Source organism: Chiloscyllium plagiosum, chromosome 1, assembly GCF_004010195.1.
Source record: "Chiloscyllium plagiosum isolate BGI_BamShark_2017 chromosome 1, ASM401019v2, whole genome shotgun sequence".
NCBI lineage: Eukaryota > Metazoa > Chordata > Chondrichthyes > Orectolobiformes > Hemiscylliidae > Chiloscyllium > Chiloscyllium plagiosum.
The window spans coordinates 136,618,832-136,641,498 of record NC_057710.1 but is presented as its reverse complement, the minus strand read 5'-3'; the positions used below and the strand labels follow the sequence as shown (position 1 = coordinate 136,641,498).

Below are 22,667 nucleotides of genomic sequence, written 5' to 3'. Positions count from 1 at the left end.
GCAGAGTACTGGGCTAATGGTAAAATTCTGGGCAGTGTGGATGAACAGAGATATGTCAGTGTCCAGGTGCATAAATCCCTGAAAGTTGCCACCCAGGTTGATAGGGTTGTTAAGAAGGCATATGGTGTGTTGGTATTTATTGGTGGGGGGATTGAGTTTCAGAGCCACGAGATCATGCTTCAGCTGGACAAGGCACTAGTAAGGCCACACCTGAAGTATTGGGTGCAGTTCTAGTCACAGCATTATAGGAAGGATGTGGAAGCTTTGGAAAGGATTCAGAGGAGATTTACTAGGATGTTGCCTGGTATGGAAGGAAGGTCTTATGAAGAAAGGCTGAGGGAACTGAGGCTGTTTTCATTGGAGAGAAGCAAATTTAGAGGTGACTTAATCGAGATGTAATAGATCATCAGACAGTTAGATAGGGTGGACAGTGAGAGCCTTTTTCCTCGGATAGTAAAGTCTACACGAGGGGACATAATTTTAAATTGAGGAGTGATAGATTTAGCACAGATATCGGGGTAGTTTCTTTATTCAGAGAGTAATAGGGGCATGGAATGGCCTGCCTGCAACATTGGTAGACTCACTGACGTTAAGGGCACTTAAATGGGCATTGAACATACATATGGATAATAATGGAACGATGCAGGTTAGATGGGCTTCAGAATGGATTCACAGGTCAGAATAACATTGAGGGCTGAAGGGCCTGTTCTGAGCTGTAACATTCTATGTTCTGTGTTCTATGTGCTTTAAGAATATCTGGCACTTCCTCCTTAACCAACCTCTGACCAGGTTGTACATTCTGGTGCAGCTTCTTAGCCCACTGTGCTTTCCATTATCAGTCCAACAAAACTCACTGACTTATCCTGTTTTCCTATATTTGGCTTCCTAGTGCTTTTCCTCACCCACCAACATTGTGATGTCATGTGGCCTACTTTATTGCAGTGAAACGCTAGAGTTTTTTTTAACTTCTCTTTCCCCTTCAAAGGTTTCCTTTTTACCCTGTGGTAAGTTATCCTTATGATCTTCACTGAGACCTACCTTTCCCTTTCCATATGAGGATTTCTCTTTTCCCCAGTTTCTTTTCCTCATGGATTGAAATTGATTTTGAAAGCCAAACCTTGATTTATGAACCAACTCATAATCATCAGCTATTTCAGCTGCCAATTTTGCTGTTTTAACTCTCTGCTCTAACCACATGGTCACTGGCCACTGCATTGGTTTGGCCACTTTTTCAAATGAGATGAAAAATGTTTCTACATCCTTTTCATCAAATTTAGGCAATGCTTGAATATATTTAGACAGATTCCCACCAGGCCTTTGGCTGCCATGGCTTTGGTTACCCTCACTCTCTTCCTCACTAAGCTTACCTTCAGCCTTCATCTCCATCCTTTTATACTGACCTTCCTGTCTAAGTGCCAATTTCTGAAGTTCAAATTCCCTCACTTTCTTCCTTTCCTCTTTCTCCTTCTGTCTTTCTTTTCTCTCTCTCTCTCTCTTTCTTGCTTTTTGTTCTGCCAAAGTGATTCTGCCCTTTTCTTTTTTGTTCTGCGAGAGCCTTTTGTTCTTTTTCTCTTCTCCTGCTTTTAATCGTAATTCAAACAGTTTCATTTCTTTTTCTCTTGCCGCTAACTCACAGACAAGAGGGGTATGGAACACAAACAGCTCACAGAGAAAGGAGTAGGAGATCAGCTTTCTGCAAGAGATTTTACCCACTTAGGATTTTCACTAAAAAACTTCTACCTCCCCCTCAACCAACTGCAGTGTCTGCAGTGACTGCATTTTACCACAGAGCTGGTGGTTGAACAATACCAGATCCTCAGTTTACAATTTCAGAGCAGTGAGAGAACAGCCATCAAGGAAACCATCTCCCTCAATTTCTACAGATTTGATCTTTCTAGGCTGACCTTTTTTGACAATGCCAACTTCCAAAGGAGCTCCTCAGAAATGTCCATCTTTTTCCTCAACCAAGGATTCCCAGCACCATTGTTTACTGGGCCCTCAACCATCCCCTGCACTTCATCACTTACCTCTTCCCTTTCTTCCCATACAATAGGTCGCTCTGGTCCTCACTTACAACCCCACTAGCCTCCAAATCCAAACAATCATTAGCCACCATTTCTGCCAACTCCATGACCATACATATATTCTCCTCCCTCCTTTACCAATCTGGAAAATGTTGTTCCACTCCACCACCATTCCTAACACCTCCCCACCGTCAGATCCCCACAGCATCTTTCCATGCTATTGCAGAAGGTGTAACACCCACTCGTTTGTTTCCTCCCTCCTCTGTATCCAAGGCCTCAGACATACCTTGGAGGTGAAGCAGCGACTTACTGTTCTTCCCTCAACCTAGTCTACTGCATTTGCTGCTCACAATGTGGTCTCCTCATCATTGGAAAGATAAAATGCAGACTGGGTGACTATTTTGCAGAACACCTGCACTCTGCCCACAAAAGTGACCCAGAGTTTCCAGTTGCCTGCAACTTCAACACACCACCATGTTGTCACATCAGGCTTTCTGCCTCAGGCTTGCTGTAATGTTGTAGCAAGTGTAAGCTTGAAGAACATCATCTCACTTTCCACTTTGTGGATCCTGCACCCTCTCAGACACAAATTTGAGTTCGATAACTTTAGAGCCTGATTCCATCCTTCCATTTTGCATTACCCACCCCCACTGCTTGGTCCTGTCATGATATGGATTGCACTCAGCACAACTCCCCTAATCTTTCCCACTCTCAGCTCTCATTATTACTTATTCAGCTCCTCGTCCAGCCTGGCCTGCTGTCGATAATCCCCTTCATATTTCTCCCTCTCATTCTCTGTCTCTGGGCTCACCCCTCATTGCACCTACACCCATGCTCCTCCACCCAAATTCATCTTCAGCATAAATGCAATTTCTTCCGAGCTGGACTCAAAACGTGAACACTGCCTTTTTCCCACAGATGCTGCTAGTCCTGCTGAGTTTCACCAGCAATTTCTGTTTTTGCTGCTAAGATCTTTTAATTTGCCTTTCATTGCCTTCCATTTAAGAGGACACAGAGGCCCAGTACACCAGGAAATGGGATTTACTGTCCTCTGTCTAAATAAACAGACATGGGAGGATAAGGCAGCCATGTAACTTTGGCTTTGCCAGGGCAGTTGCTTCACCATGGTGTTGAGAGCCTTGATAAGAACATTGCAAGCCCACATATCACTGGGGAGGTGTAATGAAATCAAATTGGCTATCACTCATTCAGCATGTATTGGTGTGTGACCACACCCAAATCATGTTGGCTGGATGCCCACTACCTAGCACCAGTCATGATGCTTTCTTCCCCTGCCATTCCTTTGCTGCAAGTGTCTCAGTCATCATGTTGAAGCAAGATGACTTCCCAAACGCTATCATGATGACTCCCCATCACAGCCTTGCCACACATAACGAATGCTCACGATGAAAGTCACTGAAGTCAGCACTGGTGGCACATACAACATGCCCTTAGCTGGATAGTTAACAACATTAATAACAATCATTGGCTGATGATCTTGTCAATAAGCAGATTGGTTGCTTTGGGTACAGACCATCCAGATTGACAGGCTGCTCAGCCAATGAGTGTAGGCCTCCCTAATGGGTATAGCAGCCCATTTCTCAGGCCATGACTTAGAACCAAATCATCAATCCTTCATTATCTTCAAAAAGTTGAAATTCCCTCCCAAAGAGTTGTGGATGTTCCTACACCAGATAGACTGCAGGGAGTGTTGCCAAACAAAGAGTCCTACTGGTGCAGGTGCACAGTTGCTTGTAACTAGAGTTGCAAGGAGACATGGTGGTGAAGAAGGTGTTTGGCACGCTTGCCTTCATTGTCATAACTGGAGTTGAGATGTCACATTGTAGCTGTACAGGACACTGGTGAAGCTGCTTTTGGAATACTGCATCTTGTTCTGGTCATTCTTCTCCAAGAAGGAAGTTGTGAAACTTGACAGAGTGCTGAAAAGATTCACATAGATGTTGCCAGGACTGGAGGGTTGGCATTATGGGGAGAGTCTGAATAAACTTGAGCTTTTTCTTTGGAGTATTGGAAACTGAAGGTTGACTTCATAGCGATTTATATAATCATGAGGGACATGGATAGGATGAACCACCAAGGCATGTTTATCAAAGCTCGGGGAGATCAAAACTAGTGGAGATAGGTTTAAGGTGAGGGGGAAAGATTTAAGAGGACCTAAGGGGCAACTTTTTCATGCAGAGGGTGGTGCACGTATGGAATGACCTGCCAGAAAAAGCGGTAAAGATGGATGCAATTATAACATTTAAAAGACATCTGGATGAATATACAAATCGGAAGGGTTTACAGGGATATGGGATAAATGCTTGCAAATGGAGCTAGGTCAAATTGGGATGCCTGATCAGCATGGATGAGTTGAACCAAAGAGTTCGTTTCCATCCTATGATTCTAAAATGGCTCACTGTTATCTGTTAAAGGGCAATTCCAGATGGGCAAAGAATGTTGGACAAGCCAAAGATATCTGCACATCATGAAAGAATGAAAAACAAAACAAAACTGAATGCTTTTCCCATTGGTGAAGGGTAGTAGCTTGAAAGATTCATTGTTTTAACACAAGTTTTCCAGAATGAGTAGTGTAGATTCAGATTGGATGCCTATTCATATACTGTAAAACTAATGCAGTGTGAAATTGGGCCATATAAAAATGACTATGGATCCAAAATTGCCTATGCCCTGCCTGGTGTTTCAGTTATAATGGGAGCTGTTGCAAATACAAGATTCCACCTTCAACATTCAATCAACAATGGAAATCATTTTGCCAATGGGCATATTGACCTATTGAATCTACCCATGGTTCCACAGTGATAGACATGGACACAAGATAAGAGAATAGGAGAAAGCTTTATGAGCGATCTCCCTGATCTATACCCTCCACAGTGAAGAAGGGTGAAAAATTGCAGAGGGGACATTGAGGTTTCCGGATGCTGGAGATCAGAGTTGAGAGTATGTTGCTCGAAAAGCACAGCAGGTCAGGCAGCATCCGAGGAGCAGGAAAATCGATGTTTCGGGCCAGAGTCCTTCATTAGGAATCCTGATGAAGGGCTCTGGTCTGAAACGTCGATTTTCCTGCTCCGTAAAACTTGCAGAGGCAAGCAGTCAATCTAAGTGTTGGGTGACCAATTGGGATTGATTCTTTCCAATGATTTTCTTGTTTCAGAATGGCCTACCCACCATTTCTGGAGGCATCTCTCTATGGCATCCCAGGGGCCATTGGACCTATAGATTCCATGGTTCATTATAGATGCCACATGAAGGAAAGGGTTTTTCTGGAAGTCCAAACATTCCAACCAAAGGGTTTTCATTGTGATCTCTCTTCAGAGGTACTTCCAGCTTTCCAGATAGAACTGTTAAGAGTCCAATTCCCAGTTCTCTGATTGGACCAGCAGAACAGGAGTCTACCCATCATTTCTAGTTGGATACAAACCTGGAGGCGGTCAATAGGGAGGGCAAATCCTGGAAAGCTGTGCAGCCAGTCTCACTGCTAAAACTGAATACAGGACTCTTCATTTCATCCCAATGTGGAGATCCCAAAGTTATGGTAAAAACCTGTCCAATCTTTTAATGGTTTACATATTTTAATGCATTCAGGAATTCACTATCATTTTAGACTTGAATACTCATACCATAATCTTCTCAATAGCATACTGAGAGATTAGAAATTTTAAAGAAAAAGTATGAAATCTTCATAAAATTTATTTTTGTTTAAAGCATTTCTGGGCTTTTTATCCTATGATTTGGGTTCAAAGAATGATTGAGGTATTTGCTCCTGTGCACCACTTGATGAGACTGCTGGCCGGATTTTCATGCTCATTTTCTTCATAGAATACCAAGATCCTCTTGCATCCATCCACACAATCCCGTCATCGGTGCCATGTTTTGCCAAAGCTTTTGTGTAATTTCCGCCCCAATAATATCTCCCATTTGGATTTGCAGAATGACAGCGATTATACCACCAGCCACCGCCATCTTCTCTGGCACATTGTTTGTCTGGGTTTCCAGGTTCCCTGTCAATGGTAAAATGATGTCAGATCCCCAATTTGTGTTGAAATACATTGAAATGGTACAAATTACCGTTAGATGAGTAAAAGGAAAGGAAAAGGACAAGATTACAATAGACAATGTGTTAATGCGGTTTTTAGTAACACATACCAATATAACTCCTTAGTGGATTTTGTTCTTTTGGAAACAGATGTATTATCTGCTATTAGATTACTTACAGTGTGTGGAAACAGGGCCTTCAGCCCAACAAGTCCACACCGACCCACTGAAGCGCAACCCACCCGGACCCATTCCCCTACATTTACCCAACACTACGGGCTATTTAGCATGGCCAATTCAGCTAACCTGCACATTTTTGGATTGTGGGAGGAAACCCACACAGGCAATGTACAAACTCCACACAGAGAGTCACCCAAGGTGGGAATTGAACCCGGGTCTCTGGCACTGTGAGGCAGCAGTGCTAACCACTGTGCCACCCACTCCGATACTACTGCTAATAGTTTGATAGGATTTTATAAACAGAGGTCCAGAATTATTTATTTTAAATTGGTTCACCTCTATTTTAAATTTCACCTTGACATTTTACACAACTATATGTTACTATTGCGTGGCATAATTTTAAAGCCCATATTCCTGACTTATCCAGAATTCCATGAGCCCTCCAGATTTTGAAATTAAACTGAAAAATCCAAGCATGGTAAATGCTTTAAGTGTTACCACTCAAATAGGCAAGCATTACATTAGGATTAATTCTTCGGCCACTTAAAAAGGCAAAGAAATAAAATTTTAAAATGTAAGATGCATTATGCTAGAATTATATGTTTACCAAGTTTATTTGAATTTTTAAATTGATATTAATTGCAGCTAGAGCACCTCGGATTGGACTTTTCAAGAGGGTCAACCAATATGTTTTCCCAGAGAACAGAATCACATTCCAAAGCAGATTCTGTTTATGTTATGAAGAGTCATACCTGACTTGAAAAATCACATTTTTCTCTCTCCAGAGATGTTTCCCAACCTGCCCAAATATCTCTTGCATTTTTTTGTATCTGGTTCTAATACTCAAATCACATCCTGTACCTTTTGCAGCTGCTACATATACCAACACTGAGGTTGTAACATAAAAGCACTGCTAAACTTGGAAAGAGAAATTTTGCTCTGTTAATGAACTAAATAATATGTTCAGATAGAATTATTTTGTGCAAGTTTTAAAAAAGTCACTAATCCATTCATAATAAATCCAGAATAATCAATCCTCAGCTGAGGGTCAGTCAGATAACTTCATCTAAATCAAAGCAATGTGATTACACATACCCAGTTCCAATTTAGGCTAAGCAAGTATCTTGTAAGTACCAAATCAAAAATCCCCCAGCTCTGTCATGCCACAGTTCCAGTGGCCCTAGCTCCAGACTTTGTCAATTTGCGCCCAAATAAAAGGTGGGTACCAAAATATCACAAGGTGGTTCACATGAGGAACGGTGATGCAAAGAGAAAAGAATAGGGAAGGTGTTCAAAGGCAAAATTAAAGGATGATTATTTCGAACATTTTTAACGTTGTATGATTGGTAGTGAGATGAAGAAATATCAAAGGGGAATTTCAGGTTATAAAAATATAGGAAGCTGATTGCTCTATTTCCAATGGGTAAAATTAACTGCTGGAATATTGCTGGTGCACCTACATTTTGGATATATGTGTTGGCAAGGAAATTTCTGAATTTAAATACCAAAGGCAACATTTGCCCCTTAGACTTTTAAACCCAGGCAAAACTGGTTAAAAACTTAAATAGCCTTCCTGAAGAAGGGCTTATGCCCGAAACGTCGATTCTCCTGTTCCTTGGATGCTGCCTGACCTGCTGCGCTTTTCCAGCAACACATTTTCAGCTCTGATCTCCAGCATCTGCAGCCCTCACTTTCTCTCAAAAACTTAAATAGCACAACCTCTTTCCCAAGACTTACCATCCATCGTTGTCTCTATTATATGTACTGAACTTCATGTTCTGATGAATTGTCATTGTCCTGTTAATGCCGATGAGCATTTTAGCCCCTTCCAAAAGAGTATTGCCAGCTGTTCCTGAGTAGCCATTAACTGTCAGGCGATAATTGTTGACCTCATTTTGTACAATAAATGTGGCATAATGTGCTCTAAGTTGCTCATTCTCCCAGTCTTGCATCTCAAAAAAGAGCTCTGTAGGCTTAGATCTTGTCAGTTGACTGATTCGATCATTTCCCAGCCAGTATTCACCTGCAAGAAAGTTTAGAAGCAGAACAACTTTGATTCCATAGAACGGCAGCAAGAATAAAGTATATTGGGCTCTAATACACAAAAAGGATTTTTACCCAGATCGGATTTTTACCCTATTCTCAATTCCTGATTGGGGCTGTGTTAAAAGATCTCAGTTGGTTTATTCTTTCAGGGTTTATTCTCTTAATCATAACCTATTGGCCAATCCTGAGAAATGTACAAATAGGGATGTCTAGTGAGAACAAGATTAAATTTAGCTTCAGATACATCTTCCCACAGTTGCATAGCCAGCAGCATTCCCACTTGCAGCAAAGTCGCTTGTGTGCAGTAAAAATTATAATATTTCACAATTAAAAAATTGAGCCAAATCCCTTGAAGAAGTCAACTTTTTCATTGGGACAGAAGGGAAGTTGAGCAGATGGATCTCACTAATACATATTTCCACTTTTTAAAATGAGTGAGAAGTCTTGCTCTGCTGTTATTGTATCTTAGCATGAGTCAGCTTTTGGCTGAAGAGGTTGAACTTGATATGCATTAAAATTAGTGCTGCACTTCCTGGGTTCAGGAGGGAAAACCAGGGCAAGCAGTTTACCACTGGATAATGTAAATGAAAGAACATCTGATAAAAATAAGATTATCTCATCTGTGATGCTTCCTTCAAATAAATAAATTGCCAAAACACATTATCGGAGGCAGTCAACACCTTAAGGAGAGAAAGCAAGAACATTAACAACAGCCAAAACAAAGTATATGCATTGAAAATGACTTGCACAATATTTTATCAGTTCGATTTAATTCATTACATTTTTGACCTATTTGCAAAGCCATGCGCTGCTTTGAAGAGTTAAGGTTACCAGATACTAATGTCAAAATAAAGGTACCATTTGTACCTATTACTTCATTACAAGTTCATCCCCAACAAGACTGTGGGCTGTAATGGTTCATGAAGACAGCCCACCAGTACCTTCTCAAGGGCAATTAGGAATAAGCAAAAAATATTGGCTGAAGCCAATGATGTCCATGTTACATGAACAAATAAAAAAAGTAGAGTATTAGGAGCTGATCTCCTTCCAAATATAAATCATCTGAGAATATATAAAAAGATAAAAACAAAAATGATGGTAATTATAAGCAAAAATTAGGAGTCCTGAAAAATGTGGGATAAGTCCATCAGAACTTGAAAAGGTAGGTAAACAGGGATACATTGTCCACTACCTTTATCTACTATGCCATGTGCTTCACAGCCAACAACACCTGAGGATGAGCACCTCGCCAAGACCTTCCCATGCCTCAACGTCTCGCCTTTAAACAACTGTCAAACCTTAAACAGACCATTGTTCACTGAAAATTGCCCAGCCTTCAGGACAACAAGGATGCCCCAAGGCATGGTACATTGGCAAGACCAAACAGACACTATGACAACTTGTGAATCGACACCGCACAACAATCACTAGACAGGGTGTTCCCTCCCTGTCAGGGAACACTTCAGCAGACCAGGCCATTTGGTCTCGATGGTAGGGTGACCATCCTCCAAGGCAGACTTTGGGACAAGCAGCCACGCAAAATGGCCAAACAGACGTTGATAGCCAAGTTCGGTACCTATGAGGATGGCATCAACTTAGGTTCATGTCACACTACAGGTGACCACACCACACTTTCCACTCTCTCACACACACACAAGCACACATTCATACTCTTTTACATACTCACATTCTTAAAAAACCCTCTCTCATACACACATTCTACCTCATACGCACACACATACATGTCCCACACTCACACCCACGCGCACACCCACTCACAGTCTTATACTCCATCACACTCACACACACATTTTACCAAACTTGCACACACACACAAACACGTACCCTCATACGTACACTCACAATCATACGCACACACTCACATGCACACACTAACTCTGTCTCTCTCTTTCTCTCTCATGCATACACATACACATATATAAGTCTTTGGGATGAATTTGTATTTGCAGACTTATATTTGCAGAGTTAAAAATCACACAACACCAGGTTATAGTCCAACAGATTTAATTGGAAGCACACTAGCTTTCGGAGCGTCACTCTGACATATGCTTTCTTCTTTTTCTTAACCAAACTCTTAATTTTTTTAGACATCCAGCATTCCCTATACCTGCCAGCCTTCCCTTTCACCCTGACAGGAATATACTTTCTCTGGGCTCTCATTATCTCATTTCTGAAGGCTTCTCCTTTTCCAGTCATCCCTTTACCTGCGAACATTTGCCCCCAATTAGCTTTTGAACGTTCTTGCCTAATACTGTCAAAATTGGCCCTTCTCAAATTTTCAACTACAACTTTTAGACCTGATCTATCCTTTTCCATCACTATCTTAAAACTAATAGAATTATGGTCGCTGGGCCCGAAGTGTTCCCCACTGATACCTGCCCTGCCTTCACCTTTAATGCATTGTCTGAGCTGAGATGTCACCTTTTTTGTATAAGATCTTAAGTTATCTCAAGAATATAATTTAAAAGAAGCTCTGGGATTTACATATTAATGAACTGAAACCTGCAACCCATTCTAAAAGATGAAAAACTCAATAACAATCTAGTTTGTTCAATATATCATTTCAGTCGCATGACACTGCAATCTTTTGCAATACTTCTGTGCCTTATGATCCTGTTCCAAAACTACCTGATGAAGGAACAGTGCTCCAAAAGCTGGTGCTTCCAAAAATAAAGCCTGTTGGACTACAACCTGGTATTGTTTGATTTTTAACTTTGTCCACGCCAGTCCAACACCGGCTCCTCCATATCATACGTTCAACTGGCTATTTGTGAATACCACGTATCAGCTGTCAACATTAATAGATTTCTCACCATAGCATCTGAGAATGCCTACAGTGTGGAAGTAGGCCAAATGGCACATTGAATCCACACTAACTCCCCAAAGAGCATTCCCATGGTTCATCTATCTAACCTGCATACCTTTGGACTGTAGGAGGAAATCGGAGCACCCAGAGAAAACCCACGTAGCCAATCACCTGAGGATTAAACACACCTAAATGCTTGTTTACTGTAGATATACCCCTGATTTTATACATTTCTGTTTATTTTCTCCAGGTCATGGAAAACTTGTGGATGTGAGATTTGGAAAGCAGCCAATTTATTTTCAGGACTTCATAGAAACATTTTCTATAAAATAGCTCCTATAGACATAATTAAAACAGAATTTACAAAGCTTTTTGTGGGGCTCAAGGACTATATGAGGACAAATTTATGCTCAAAACAGAAGGAGACAGTGGCATAGTGGTAATGTCACTGATCTGACAACCATAGGTTTGAATCCTATCATGGCAGTGGTGAAATTTGATTTTAACTTTAAAAAAAAGTTTAGAATAAAAGTTAGCCTAATGGTGAACATGTAACCACTGTTGATTGTTGCAAAACCCTATCTGGTTCTCTAATATCCTTTCAGGAAGAAATTTTGCCACGCTTATCTATTTGTGACCCTTAACCACATGCTGGACAATTAGTGATAGGCAATAAATGTTAGTGTAGCCAGTGCTACCTATACCTCAAGAAAGATTTTTGTTTTAAATGACTACAATTGAACCTTTATTTTGTAATGATTTTCCTTGAAAATTTTCATTTTTAGTTGGACTTGACACTGCAGTAAGCTTTGCCATGCTTTTTTGAACAAGTCGTTAATGTTTATGAGCAATTTTAACAAACTCACCTGGGGTATCGCAAAACCCTTTTCCTGAATCGAATGCAATATTACCGAATCCATTTTTGTAGGCATCCCAAGATCTGCCAAAATCAACACTACCATCCTGTCTGTTTTGAATCAGTGCCCACCCTGGAAAACATTTTTATTGTTACAAATCAAAAAAGTATTTGGAAGTTATATAAGTCTCTTATATGTCATTCGTATAATTAAATGACATACAGAAGCTAAAATAATTTGCTAGAAAATAATATTTTATGATGCACAAGATAGGTACCTCCTTCTGCTGTTACCATGTCACAGTAAATCTTGTAGGGTGCTTTAGAAGGGTCTGGTCTGATTAAGTACATTTGAGATTCTGTACCACCTTTCTCATAAATGTCGTTACATTCTGCAAAATAAAGATGCATGCAAACTCATATTGTAATAGTGAAAAAATGGAGAAATATAGCAATAAAAAGGAGTTGAACGTTATGACAAATCTTTACCTTTTCCTGATATCACTGGGATATTACAAGTAACAGTGCACGGCATCTTACAGTGATCTATTTGTGTCAATACTGCTCCTCTAAGAACACGCAGCTTTTGGTTGAGAATCTCCAAAACAGAATGCATCGTATTGATGGTTGATGAAAGCATGCGGTTGTTTACTGTGTTATTTATCAATGCAAAATGGTTTTCCAGCTCTGTATTGTATGAATCCAGTACTTTATAATTCCCTGCAGAGACATATATGCATTACTATGAATTGTATAAACTTTCCATTGGTACCGCGACACTGGTTTATTTTCCAGGATTGATTGAACAAACCGATGTTGGCAGAATGGATTGCTCCCTAAAATAGAGGGAATCTGTACCTGTGTACTGTGTTTCTCGCCATTGCATTTCACGATCTACATTTTCAATGTAAACATGCATCGTGTTTGTAGACCGAGTAAGATTTGAAACTTCCACTGCTAAGTTATCAATGGCTGGTTTTAAATCCTTTTCCTCCTTCAGAAGCCTAGTCCTCAGTTCACAGCCAGTTGGACACAATGTTCCCTTAAATGGAAATCGATAAAGGGATATGAGAAAGCTTATATCAGAAAGATCAGGAAAATTTAATTGCTTGTTGTATTATTGGGTAAAAAGTTTTTAGCTTTTAGTTGGAATGACATTTCAACTTGTTCTCTGACATTCAGTTTACTTAAGTGATACAAGATCACTTCCAAATACAAAGATTTCAACTGTTCTGGTTCTAGTTACGTAAACAGGTACTTAGTAATCTGGATACTTGGGCCATGTTAGTCACCCCTCTCCAGATAGCAGCAAGCAAGACAGAGTTCAACCAAACTGTGCTCTGCTTGACCTATCCCAAGCCTTCCTGTATTTTTGGGTTCAGGTCATTGCCAGATGCCAAATGCTCACTAGGACCCTTTCTTTGGCAAGGCCTTTCACTCAGAATCCGCACTGGTCAAAACTGCAGTCCTTCTGGCTATTAGCTCCACACAGAAATCCAAGCTGCCAAGCACAAATTCTCTTTGTCACTCCTGCGACAGGAAAAGCACTTACTTTCTTGACTCCTCAATGTCCTTCCTGTCTGTCCCTCTTGGATCTTTCAAAGTACAGCCCCAAGAGCACCGATAGCAGTCTTAGTGGCATTGCTCGGCAGATGCTTCAACAAAGTAATCTGTGCAATGCCAAAATATTGATGAACTGGCCCATCATCACTTCCCTTTTTTATTCCTACTTTGTGCTTATGGACAACAAATCATGTCTCACATGTTGGGGCATGAATCCTCACAATCACAAGTGCTTCTTGGAGGTTGGCCTTTGATTTGCAAGATGTACAAATCAATAGCCATGAACAAGTTAATTGGAGACCTTTAGGTTCCTTGTTAGAGCATATTATTAGCATACACTACTGCTCAGGCAACCTACCATCCATTGGTCTTTGGGAAATTCTGTTATTTTAAAGAATTTGAGGCATGGATCTAGTTTTTTTCTGACGCCTGTGCAAAGTTTCATGTGATTTTGTGTAAAAGGCATCAGTCTCCAAATGTGATGCACAATGACAGGAAGATATAAATAATGTTCCGAGGTCAGCACAATGAAGGAACTGAGGTGACGAAACGTAAGACACCGTTTGACTGACATTGACAATAATGTAATGCAGACTCTCCCCAGCCAGTTACATTGGCTTTCAACTAGCTTTTTGTACATTTACACCTGCAGTGTTCCTGACCACCTTGACAACCAAGCTTCATTCTCCACCAGTTCTCTCCAGTGTCATACTGTTTGTCTGACATCCATCAATGGTTAAACTACACTTTCTTCCCTTTGCTTTTGGGAAGACTGAAACCACCATCATCACCCACAAATGTTATCACTATGCCACTAAATCAATCCATTTTTGCAGTTATTCCCCCAGGATCTATCATATTGCCAGCAATTTCCTATTTAAACCTAAGATGAGATTTCAACTCCATATTGTCTCCATATCAAAGGCCATCCAGGCAAACCACCCTAGGCAAACATAAGCAGTGTTTCAGCTCATCTGCCAGACAGACCCTGGCTGAATCTTTGCTCTGATGCCAGAAGCAGTTCCAGTTCCTGTCCATACATCACACCAGCACATGTCTGATGCAAGTTTTGACCAAGAGACCAATTATGGCTAAAGGTACACTAGCTGTTCAATTGAAGAAGATGGATGGTACACTGTCTAATTACAGGGGTACAGGAGTTTGGCGGGTGAGGGGTGGATTACGAGGAAGTCCTGAAACAATGGCAGATAAGCAGCACCACCATCTGATTTGAAAGCTGCTGATGTAATGCTGATGTAGACAGGATAAATGGATAGAGTCACAAGATGGAGTAAGCGACTGAAGACTTTCTGAAAAATTTGAAACATCAAAAAAAAGCTCTCATGAGGTCTCTCACACTCACTAACCCTAGGGGAGGTGAGTTCAGGTTTGGTAATGGTTTCAAGTCTGATGTTGAGGGCCCACCACCCTTTATTGGCTGCAGTTGAATGAAAATCCATTGCTGCCAGATAATGCAAAGTGGTCCCGCATCGAAAAGTGGGCTACTATCCTCAAGTACTGTAGATGGTAATCCTGGCAGCAGCCACTCAATTGGTCATTGCTGGTAAGGTTAGCCCCACAGGCCCACTACCCATCAACTCAATTTTGAGATCTCCATCTTGGTGGTAAAGCTTTCTAGATGCTAGATTCAGTCCAATGCACTACATCCTGTAAATTGGCGGGCCTTACCTTTTCCGGATTTAAATGAGTGCATTCTCCTGCATCCAAGTTTATACTCTCCTCAACAATGGCAGATCGTTGTGTGGATGGAGTGGGCTGATTTCTATAGCTCGTTTTTCTTTCATAAGTTCTTCCACCACTGGGAAGTGGTTGAGTTCTTCTGTAGATGCTTTCGTCTCCAAAATGTGGTCTGTGTCCACGAGGATTTTCTACTTTCTTTGCAGGCTATGGAAGAGAACATTGAGCTACATGAAAGCATCACATTGCTGACTGCTTTATGACTCCTTACTTTTTAATTTTAATTCAGCAAAAATCTGAGAGTTAGAAAGGCTTTGATAATTGATGTGGAGGTACCAGTGTTGAACTGGGGTGGACAAAGTTAAAAATCACACAACACCAGGTTACAGTGCAACAGGTTTATTTGGAAGTACAAGCTTTTGGAGCATGGGTCCTTTGTCAGGGAGCTAGTGGGGCAGGATCATGGGACACTGAATTTATGGTAAAAGATCAAAGTGTCATACAACTGATGCGATGTACTAGACAAACCTAGACTGCTGTTCAGCCTTTAAACATTTAGAATGGAAATGCAGGTTTCAATGGATTCATATGTAAATCTTAGAATTTCTTTCAAGTCACAGTCCCAAGACAACTTAAGGTTTTATCAGTGAATGAGAAAAGGTGACATCTCAGCTCAGACAATGCACTGAAGGTGTGAGATCGGAGTCTGTCTGTATCCCAACCTTGAGTCAGACTGGTTCTATTTCCAAAGTAGGAATTTATAAAATGTCACATGGACTGACTGCCTAAAGATTGTGTGCTTTGGAACAAAATATAAATCTGCAAATATAAATCTGCAAATGCAAATGCACCCCATGGACATATGTGTGTGCACATGCATGTATGTGTGTGAGGGAGAGGGTTAATGTGTGTATACGTGTGTGTATGTGTCTGTGTGTGTGTGTGAGAGAGAGAGAGGGTATGTGTGAGTGTATGCGTGCCTTGTGCGTGTTTGATAGTGTGACGGAGTATATGCCTGTGAGAGGGTGTGCATCTGACTGAAGGTTGGGATACAGACAGACTCTAACCTCATGCCTTTTATGCATTGTCTAAGCTGAGATTTCACCTTCATCCACTGATAAAACCTTAAGTTAACTCAGGACTGTGACTTGAAAGAAATTCTTGGATTTACATTTGAATCAATTGAAACCTGCATCCCCATTCTAAAGTGATTAAGACTTAAAGGCAATCTACGTTTGTTCAATACATCGCATCAGTTGCATTGATTTTTTACAATAAATTCTGTGTTCCATGATCCTGCCCCATGAGGTAACTGACGATGGAGCAGTGCTCCGAAAGCTTTCAAATAAACCTGTTGGATTGTAACCTGGTGTCGTGTGATCTTTAACTCTAACAATTGAGCCCATTTTATCCTGATATATGAAATCAACACTTGCTTTGACAATTAAGTAAATCACTGGCACTGAGTTACAAAGCCAGCTCAGCTATTACCTCTATTAAGAAAAATCTCAAAGCAGCCTCAGCTAGTTAAACATATGTGGAAAAATCTTCTGGCTAGCATTATAATGTTGCTGTAACTTTTAATGTTAGCTTGCTCGTCAATAGCTATTTATTGACGTTATAGTGTTAGGCTGCAAATTAAGTTGCATGATACTAGCCTATGAAGGATTAATGTGTCCACATGCGATTCCTATTTTAATTAAGGAATTATTCAGTTTATTTGAGGGACTGAACTCTGCACTTATGTTTATATATCATGGAAGATATTTACAGCCACTGCAAACTTTTGAATGTTCAATTTTATTTAGTCATAGAGTCATGGAAACTGTAGATCATGGAAACAGACCCTTTGGTCCAACCCATCCATGCCGACCAGATATCCTAACCTAATCTAGTTTCATTTGCCAGCGCTTGGCCCATACCCTCTAAAGCCTTCCTATTCATGTATCCATCCAGATGTCTTGTAAATGTTGTAATTGTACCAGCCTCCACCACTTCCTCTGGCAGCTCATTTGAGACTTATATCTGGTAGTGACCTCACACTCAAAATCAAATTTAGATTATTTCAGATGCCATTGTGTATTACTGAATAGCTTTATCTCCTTCGTACAAATGTATAATGCCATGTTAACTGAGCCACAGGACATAGGCAATTTTAACTCATATAGGGGCACCCTACTAGTACTCTTTTATTACTCATTCTGTCGATTTCAACTTGATCAACAATGGGAGATAAACACGGTCCTTATTTCTGAATGTTAAAAACAAATAAATGTTTGAACTTAGCAAAAGAATACTAGAGCACAAATGTGTTTACTGTGCAGAGAATCACTATAAATCACAATACAGCACAACATTTTTCACATTTCTTACCTCAGCAGTTGGTGACTCAGCACTTGGTGTCTCAGACTGAGTGTCATCATCACCATAATCATAGTCATCAGACTGTGCTTGAACTACTGTAATGCAGAACAAAAACACCAAAGTCAGTTTCATGGTGCTAAAGTACTGTGTTCTCTTTGCTGGTTTCCCACTACTTGTTTCTCTCAAAGCCTTGCTCCAGTATTATTCTTTTTTTATATATTTCAGCCATTGGACTTGGGAAATCGAGGACAGGGATTGGAAGAGTTGGTTGCCACATGATCAATTTTTATCAATTAGTTAATATTTAACAATACCACTTGCATATGTAATCTGGTTAATAATTACAACAGTAGTATCACCCCTCACTATTGTAACACATACAATTTGCAATAAACTACAACTTACAAACTGACAAATATTCAAATGTCTGGGGATTACTTTTGTTTCAATAATATAAATCAGACTTTTTTTAAATGCACCATGTATTGCATCATATCTGTTGGCATATTTTAATTGCAGGATCCAGGAACTGGACAATTAACCAATAGTACAGAGGATGAGTAAGGTGAAAATGGTGTCCTGTTCCAGTTTGTCATTATTGACAAGGTTAACACTGTAATTGCTGAGGTTTTCTAAAAAGCTTTTTTCATGTTCAGTCTCCTTTGATAATAACACATAAAGGCATATATATTACTCTTGGTGGTCAACAATGATTATGCTTTAGATTTTCTATTGGATTTTAGAGTGCAATTTTCTGAGATTAGGAAGACATTTTGGCACAACACTTTCCAAGGGATTCACACAGCAACTATGTAACTTCCTAATCTGATCCAAGAATTGACTCAAAAGGCAGAATTGTTATAGGAATGTGAAAGATGGCCAGGGAAGCCCATGGTGAGATGTGTGGCACAATTGGATGGTCAGTGCAACAAGGCCCACGCTGACATTAACATCATCTCACTCCACCTTTTCTGCTTTTTGCAAGTGGCCTGGCAAGGTTCTTACTGAGTAGCAATGAAATGCCAGTTGATCTGGATTAACACATGTTAAATGACTTGTTAATGCCACAACTCGCCTCATTAATATTTAGCCACCCATCTTACTAAACTCGCTAAACAAACTAGCTTTACAAGAAAGCCAGGACATGTACCAGGTCAATTCAGCTGACCACTTGCTCCAAACAACCTCCATGTTGGAAACCTGGCATCAATATCACAGGGTATGTCCCATGGGTACCAATCACATGCATTCCATGTCTATGGATGTTCGCATTTGACATGTGCAAATCGCTAAGAATCCTCATCGCACATTTCCAATCAACTTACAGGAAATGTTTTCAGTTCAATGCTACAGCAGCAACTATCATTGCTAAGCCACAGCTCATATTCTCTGGCTCAGGAATATGTACCCAGCTCATAGACTTGACCAGACTGCATCTTCTGGCTCATTGCTCACTGTCATTGTGCTATCTCACTCAGAGCCCATCTGGATGCTCATAGCATCTTCACTTTGCATTGCCTTTTAGCATTTTGTCCCCTCAGTCAAAGATACCAGGCACTTATTACTGCTGCCTTGCCATGCTGATTAACACGGGCGCAGAGCAGGGAAGGTGAGTGCTGTAACATGTTCATGCTCTGACTTTCCCAGCACTCTTCTGTACAGCATTCCTCAAACCCACATGGTTAATAGCTCCATTCATAACTCTCCCTCAGTCACCTCCTTGCATTCCTATCTGAACAATCAATATTTGCACTCACCCTCAACATATTCAAAATATTTTTCATATCACAATCAGTCACATGCATGCTCTTCACAAAATGTATTCCTCATAGTTAGCACTTGACTTTCTCTTCTGGAAGGAAGACATGCAATCTCTTAGTCCACTGTAGTCGGGTTCAAGGGGATCTACCTCTGCCACTGGGTTTTTACAAAAGTCATTGATTGTTGGTATGATGGGATTTGAATCAATGTTCCAAGAATATTAGCCGCAAGATTACTAGCCCGTTGACGTTACCATTGTGTAACTACCTCATCATTATAAACTATTCCTGTGCTGTTATAAAGGTAAGCAAGATCAGATCAAAATGAATAAACAAGTGACATCCAAAGAGTTATAAACTATCCATAAAGCAATGATATCTAGCTCTCTGAGTAAGAACTGGAAGTGCAAGTCTGTCACATAAGGATACCAGCAGCTATATAGCTCCACTGCTTCTAGATTTTCCAGCCTATTAGTTTCATTAACCAGCGACTCCTTGCTGTATTCTTGCCCTGTACCCTAGGCAGTTCCATGCAAAAAATAAATAAAATAAAATAAAAGGAGGACTGAACAATCCCCTCCCGGAAGCTGATGAGAAATATGGAAAGCGGGATAATAATTGGGCTAACTGGCCCTTTTGAACTGCTTCCTTCTCACTAACTCAATAGTTAATTTCTGGTGAGATTGTCCATTCGGGACTTCCTCAATCCATTACCAACTAAGGCCCTTAAATGGCCACTTAGTGGCAATCAGAAACAACATAGGTGTTTCTTAAAACTGTCCCTCGTTGACATTCTTCTTCTTTGGCAGGTAGTGTATAATAAAGCAAATTGTGATCTTGTCCACTTTTTACAAGAAAAATGAAAAAAGCAGCATGTTATTTAAATAGAGAGTAATTACAGAGGGAGCTGGCTTATCTAACACATGAATTACACAAACTTAATATGCTGGTGAGTAATTAGGAAAGCAAATAGAATGCTCTAATTTATTGCCAGGGCAATGGATTAAAGAAGTAGAAATATTTTGCTATACTAATGCAGGATGTTAGTGAGACTAGAAGTAGAATACTGTGTATAGTTTTGATTTCATTCTATAAGTAAGTGTGTTAGAGACAGTTCAGGGAATGTTCATTCAATTGACACCTGGATTTGGAGCTCTCCCTTATGAGGAAAGGTTGAACAGGCTTGGCCTTACTCCACTGGAGTTTAGAGGAATGGGTGGTCATTTTATTGAAATTTATAATATCCTGAAGGGACTTGAAAATGTAGATGGTGAAAGGAAGTTTCCCATTTTTGGGAAAGACTAGAATTAGGGTGAGAGATTTTAAAAGTTAGAGATTGTACAATTAAGATGGAGGTGTGGGGAATCTTTTCTTTCGGAGAGTCAAATGTCTTTGGAACTCTCCACAAGAGAGAAATGGAGGTGGGGACAGTTGCAATTTTAAGACAGAGGTTAGTAGCTAGCAAATGAGTCAATATTGATGAGGTGAAGGTGGGAAAGTGGAGTTGATATGAACAAAGAACAGAGAAAATTTACAGCCCAAGAAAAGGCCCTATGACCCTCTAAGTCTGTGCCGATCCAAATCCACTATCTAAACTTATCGCCCAATTCCTAAGGATCTGTATTCCTCTGCTTCCCACCTACTCATGCATCTGTCCAGATGTACTTTAAACAAACTTACCATGCCTGCCTCTACTACCTCTGGTGGCAACGCATTCCAGGCACCTACCACCCTCTGTGTAAAGTATCCCCCTTAAACTTTTCTCCTCTCACCTTGAATGTGTAACCTCTCATTATTGAATCTCTTACCCTGGGAAAAAAGCTTATCTCTTTTCACCCTGTCTATACCCTTCATGATTTTGTAGACCTCAATCAGGTTCCCCCTCAATCTCCTTTTTTCTAATGAAAACAACCCTGACAGACTCTTATCTGACCTTATTAAATAGAAAAACAGAATGGACATGCTGAATGGTACATTCTCAGATGCCATTACATAGCCAAACAAGCATTGTTTGTGGCATTTGCCCTCGTCTTGGCAGATAAGGCTTATTGGTGGCCCACTTTGTGCACAGGAAACAAGAAGTCGCTGTGAGAGGTTACACATGAGAGGTTACACATTCAAGGTGAGAGGAGAAAAGTTTAAGGGGGATACTTTACACAGAGGGTGGTGCAGGGGAGCAAGTCCACTACCCCAAGGACTGTTAATGCAGGTCACAACACCAGATCCTGCCAGCCTGGTGCAAAGTTGTCACCCAGGTTGCACTAGTCTCAACCATCAGAAAGAATGCCCAGTATTATAAGAAATAAATCAACGATCTTCTCACTCTACGAGCGTAAATGCCACCATCTTCTACCTGCTACCTCACACTCATTTTGCATCTGCCATTGTACATACCTCCCATCAAGGTCCATGCACTACCATTCTCACTTGCCTGCAACATCTTCCCTCAGTCACTGTCACCAACTCACCCTCGCAATCCATTCCACCCATGCTGCTAACCCTGTAACCCTCTACTCTATCCATTGACTTGCTCAGGCAGTTCAATACCTTTCCCCTATCTGCACAGCAGTGACAGCTATACCACCCACTTCCACCTCATCCAATCCCTCCTGTTCTCTCAGTGCATGGGAAAACAGCCCACAATTGAACAGAAGGAGCCATGATAGGTGGTGAAGTGCCAGACATCTGGCTCTTCGCCTCCTACGCAGACAGAGATCTGAGTCTATCCAAGTGGCCTGATAGTGCCCAAGGTCAAAAATTGGAGGGTGACCTGGAATTACCACATCGGGATCCCTGACTAAAAGGTGTTTCCCTTGACATTGCTTTGAGGAGTGGCCATTTGGTTAAAGTACATGCAGTGTCCCATGACAAGCTACCAGGCTTCATGTCTGGGAAGAAATACCACAGTACTATGAGTCTTTGTGCTCTGGCTGAGGGGGCAAACTGTCAACGCAAGGAAAGGCAAGACAACACAAAGTAGGAATTCTGTGTAGATGCTAACTGAATGAGATAGAAAGAAAACAAGCAGTTCTAAGATGCAGACTGTCCCGTCTGTGAGCTGAGTGCAATGATAATTGTGGTGCGAATCAACATGCAGCAATACAGTGCAGAAGCATACTAGCAGTGGATCAGAGATGTGCCTTGATGATGCATGCAGGCTGGCAAGTGTTGGATGCCAGCGCCTAGTGGCTGCAGTTTTGGAGCATGCTTTGAAATGCTGATGTTGGGTGTCTAAGCTGGTAGTCCAAGCAGCAAGCTGGAGTCACCAGACTTTGATGTTGGGAATTCTCATC

General features: G+C 40.8%; 1 protein-coding gene across 1 annotated transcript; it reads right to left on the bottom strand.

Annotated features, from left to right (window-relative positions):
* Positions 1-5,598: 5,598 nt before the first annotated feature.
* fgb (fibrinogen beta chain) lies at positions 5,599-17,801 on the bottom strand. The gene is made up of 8 exons (XM_043697894.1): positions 17,624-17,801; positions 15,242-15,457; positions 12,848-13,031; positions 12,479-12,709; positions 12,268-12,381; positions 12,000-12,122; positions 7,998-8,283; positions 5,599-6,046 (listed from the first exon to the last, which is right to left on the bottom strand). The coding sequence occupies exons 1-8, from the start codon at positions 17,744-17,746 to the stop codon at positions 5,770-5,772; spliced, it is 1,554 nt and encodes a 517-aa protein (XP_043553829.1). The 5' UTR covers positions 17,747-17,801; the 3' UTR covers positions 5,599-5,769.
* Positions 17,802-22,667: the final 4,866 nt, after the last annotated feature.

Excerpts from the sequence above, each read along its gene's own strand:
- fgb (XM_043697894.1), bottom strand. The coding sequence starts at position 17,746 with ATGAAACTGACTTTGGTGTTTTTGTTCTGCATTACAGTAGTTCAAGCA. Across the intron at positions 12,123-12,267 it reads CATGGTAACAGCAGAAGGAG|GGTGGGCACTGATTCAAAAC; the intron begins GTACCTATCTTG and ends AATGTTTTCCAG. Across the intron at positions 6,047-7,997 it reads AATAGAGACAACGATGGATG|GGAACCTGGAAACCCAGACA; the intron begins GTAAGTCTTGGG and ends TACCATTGACAG.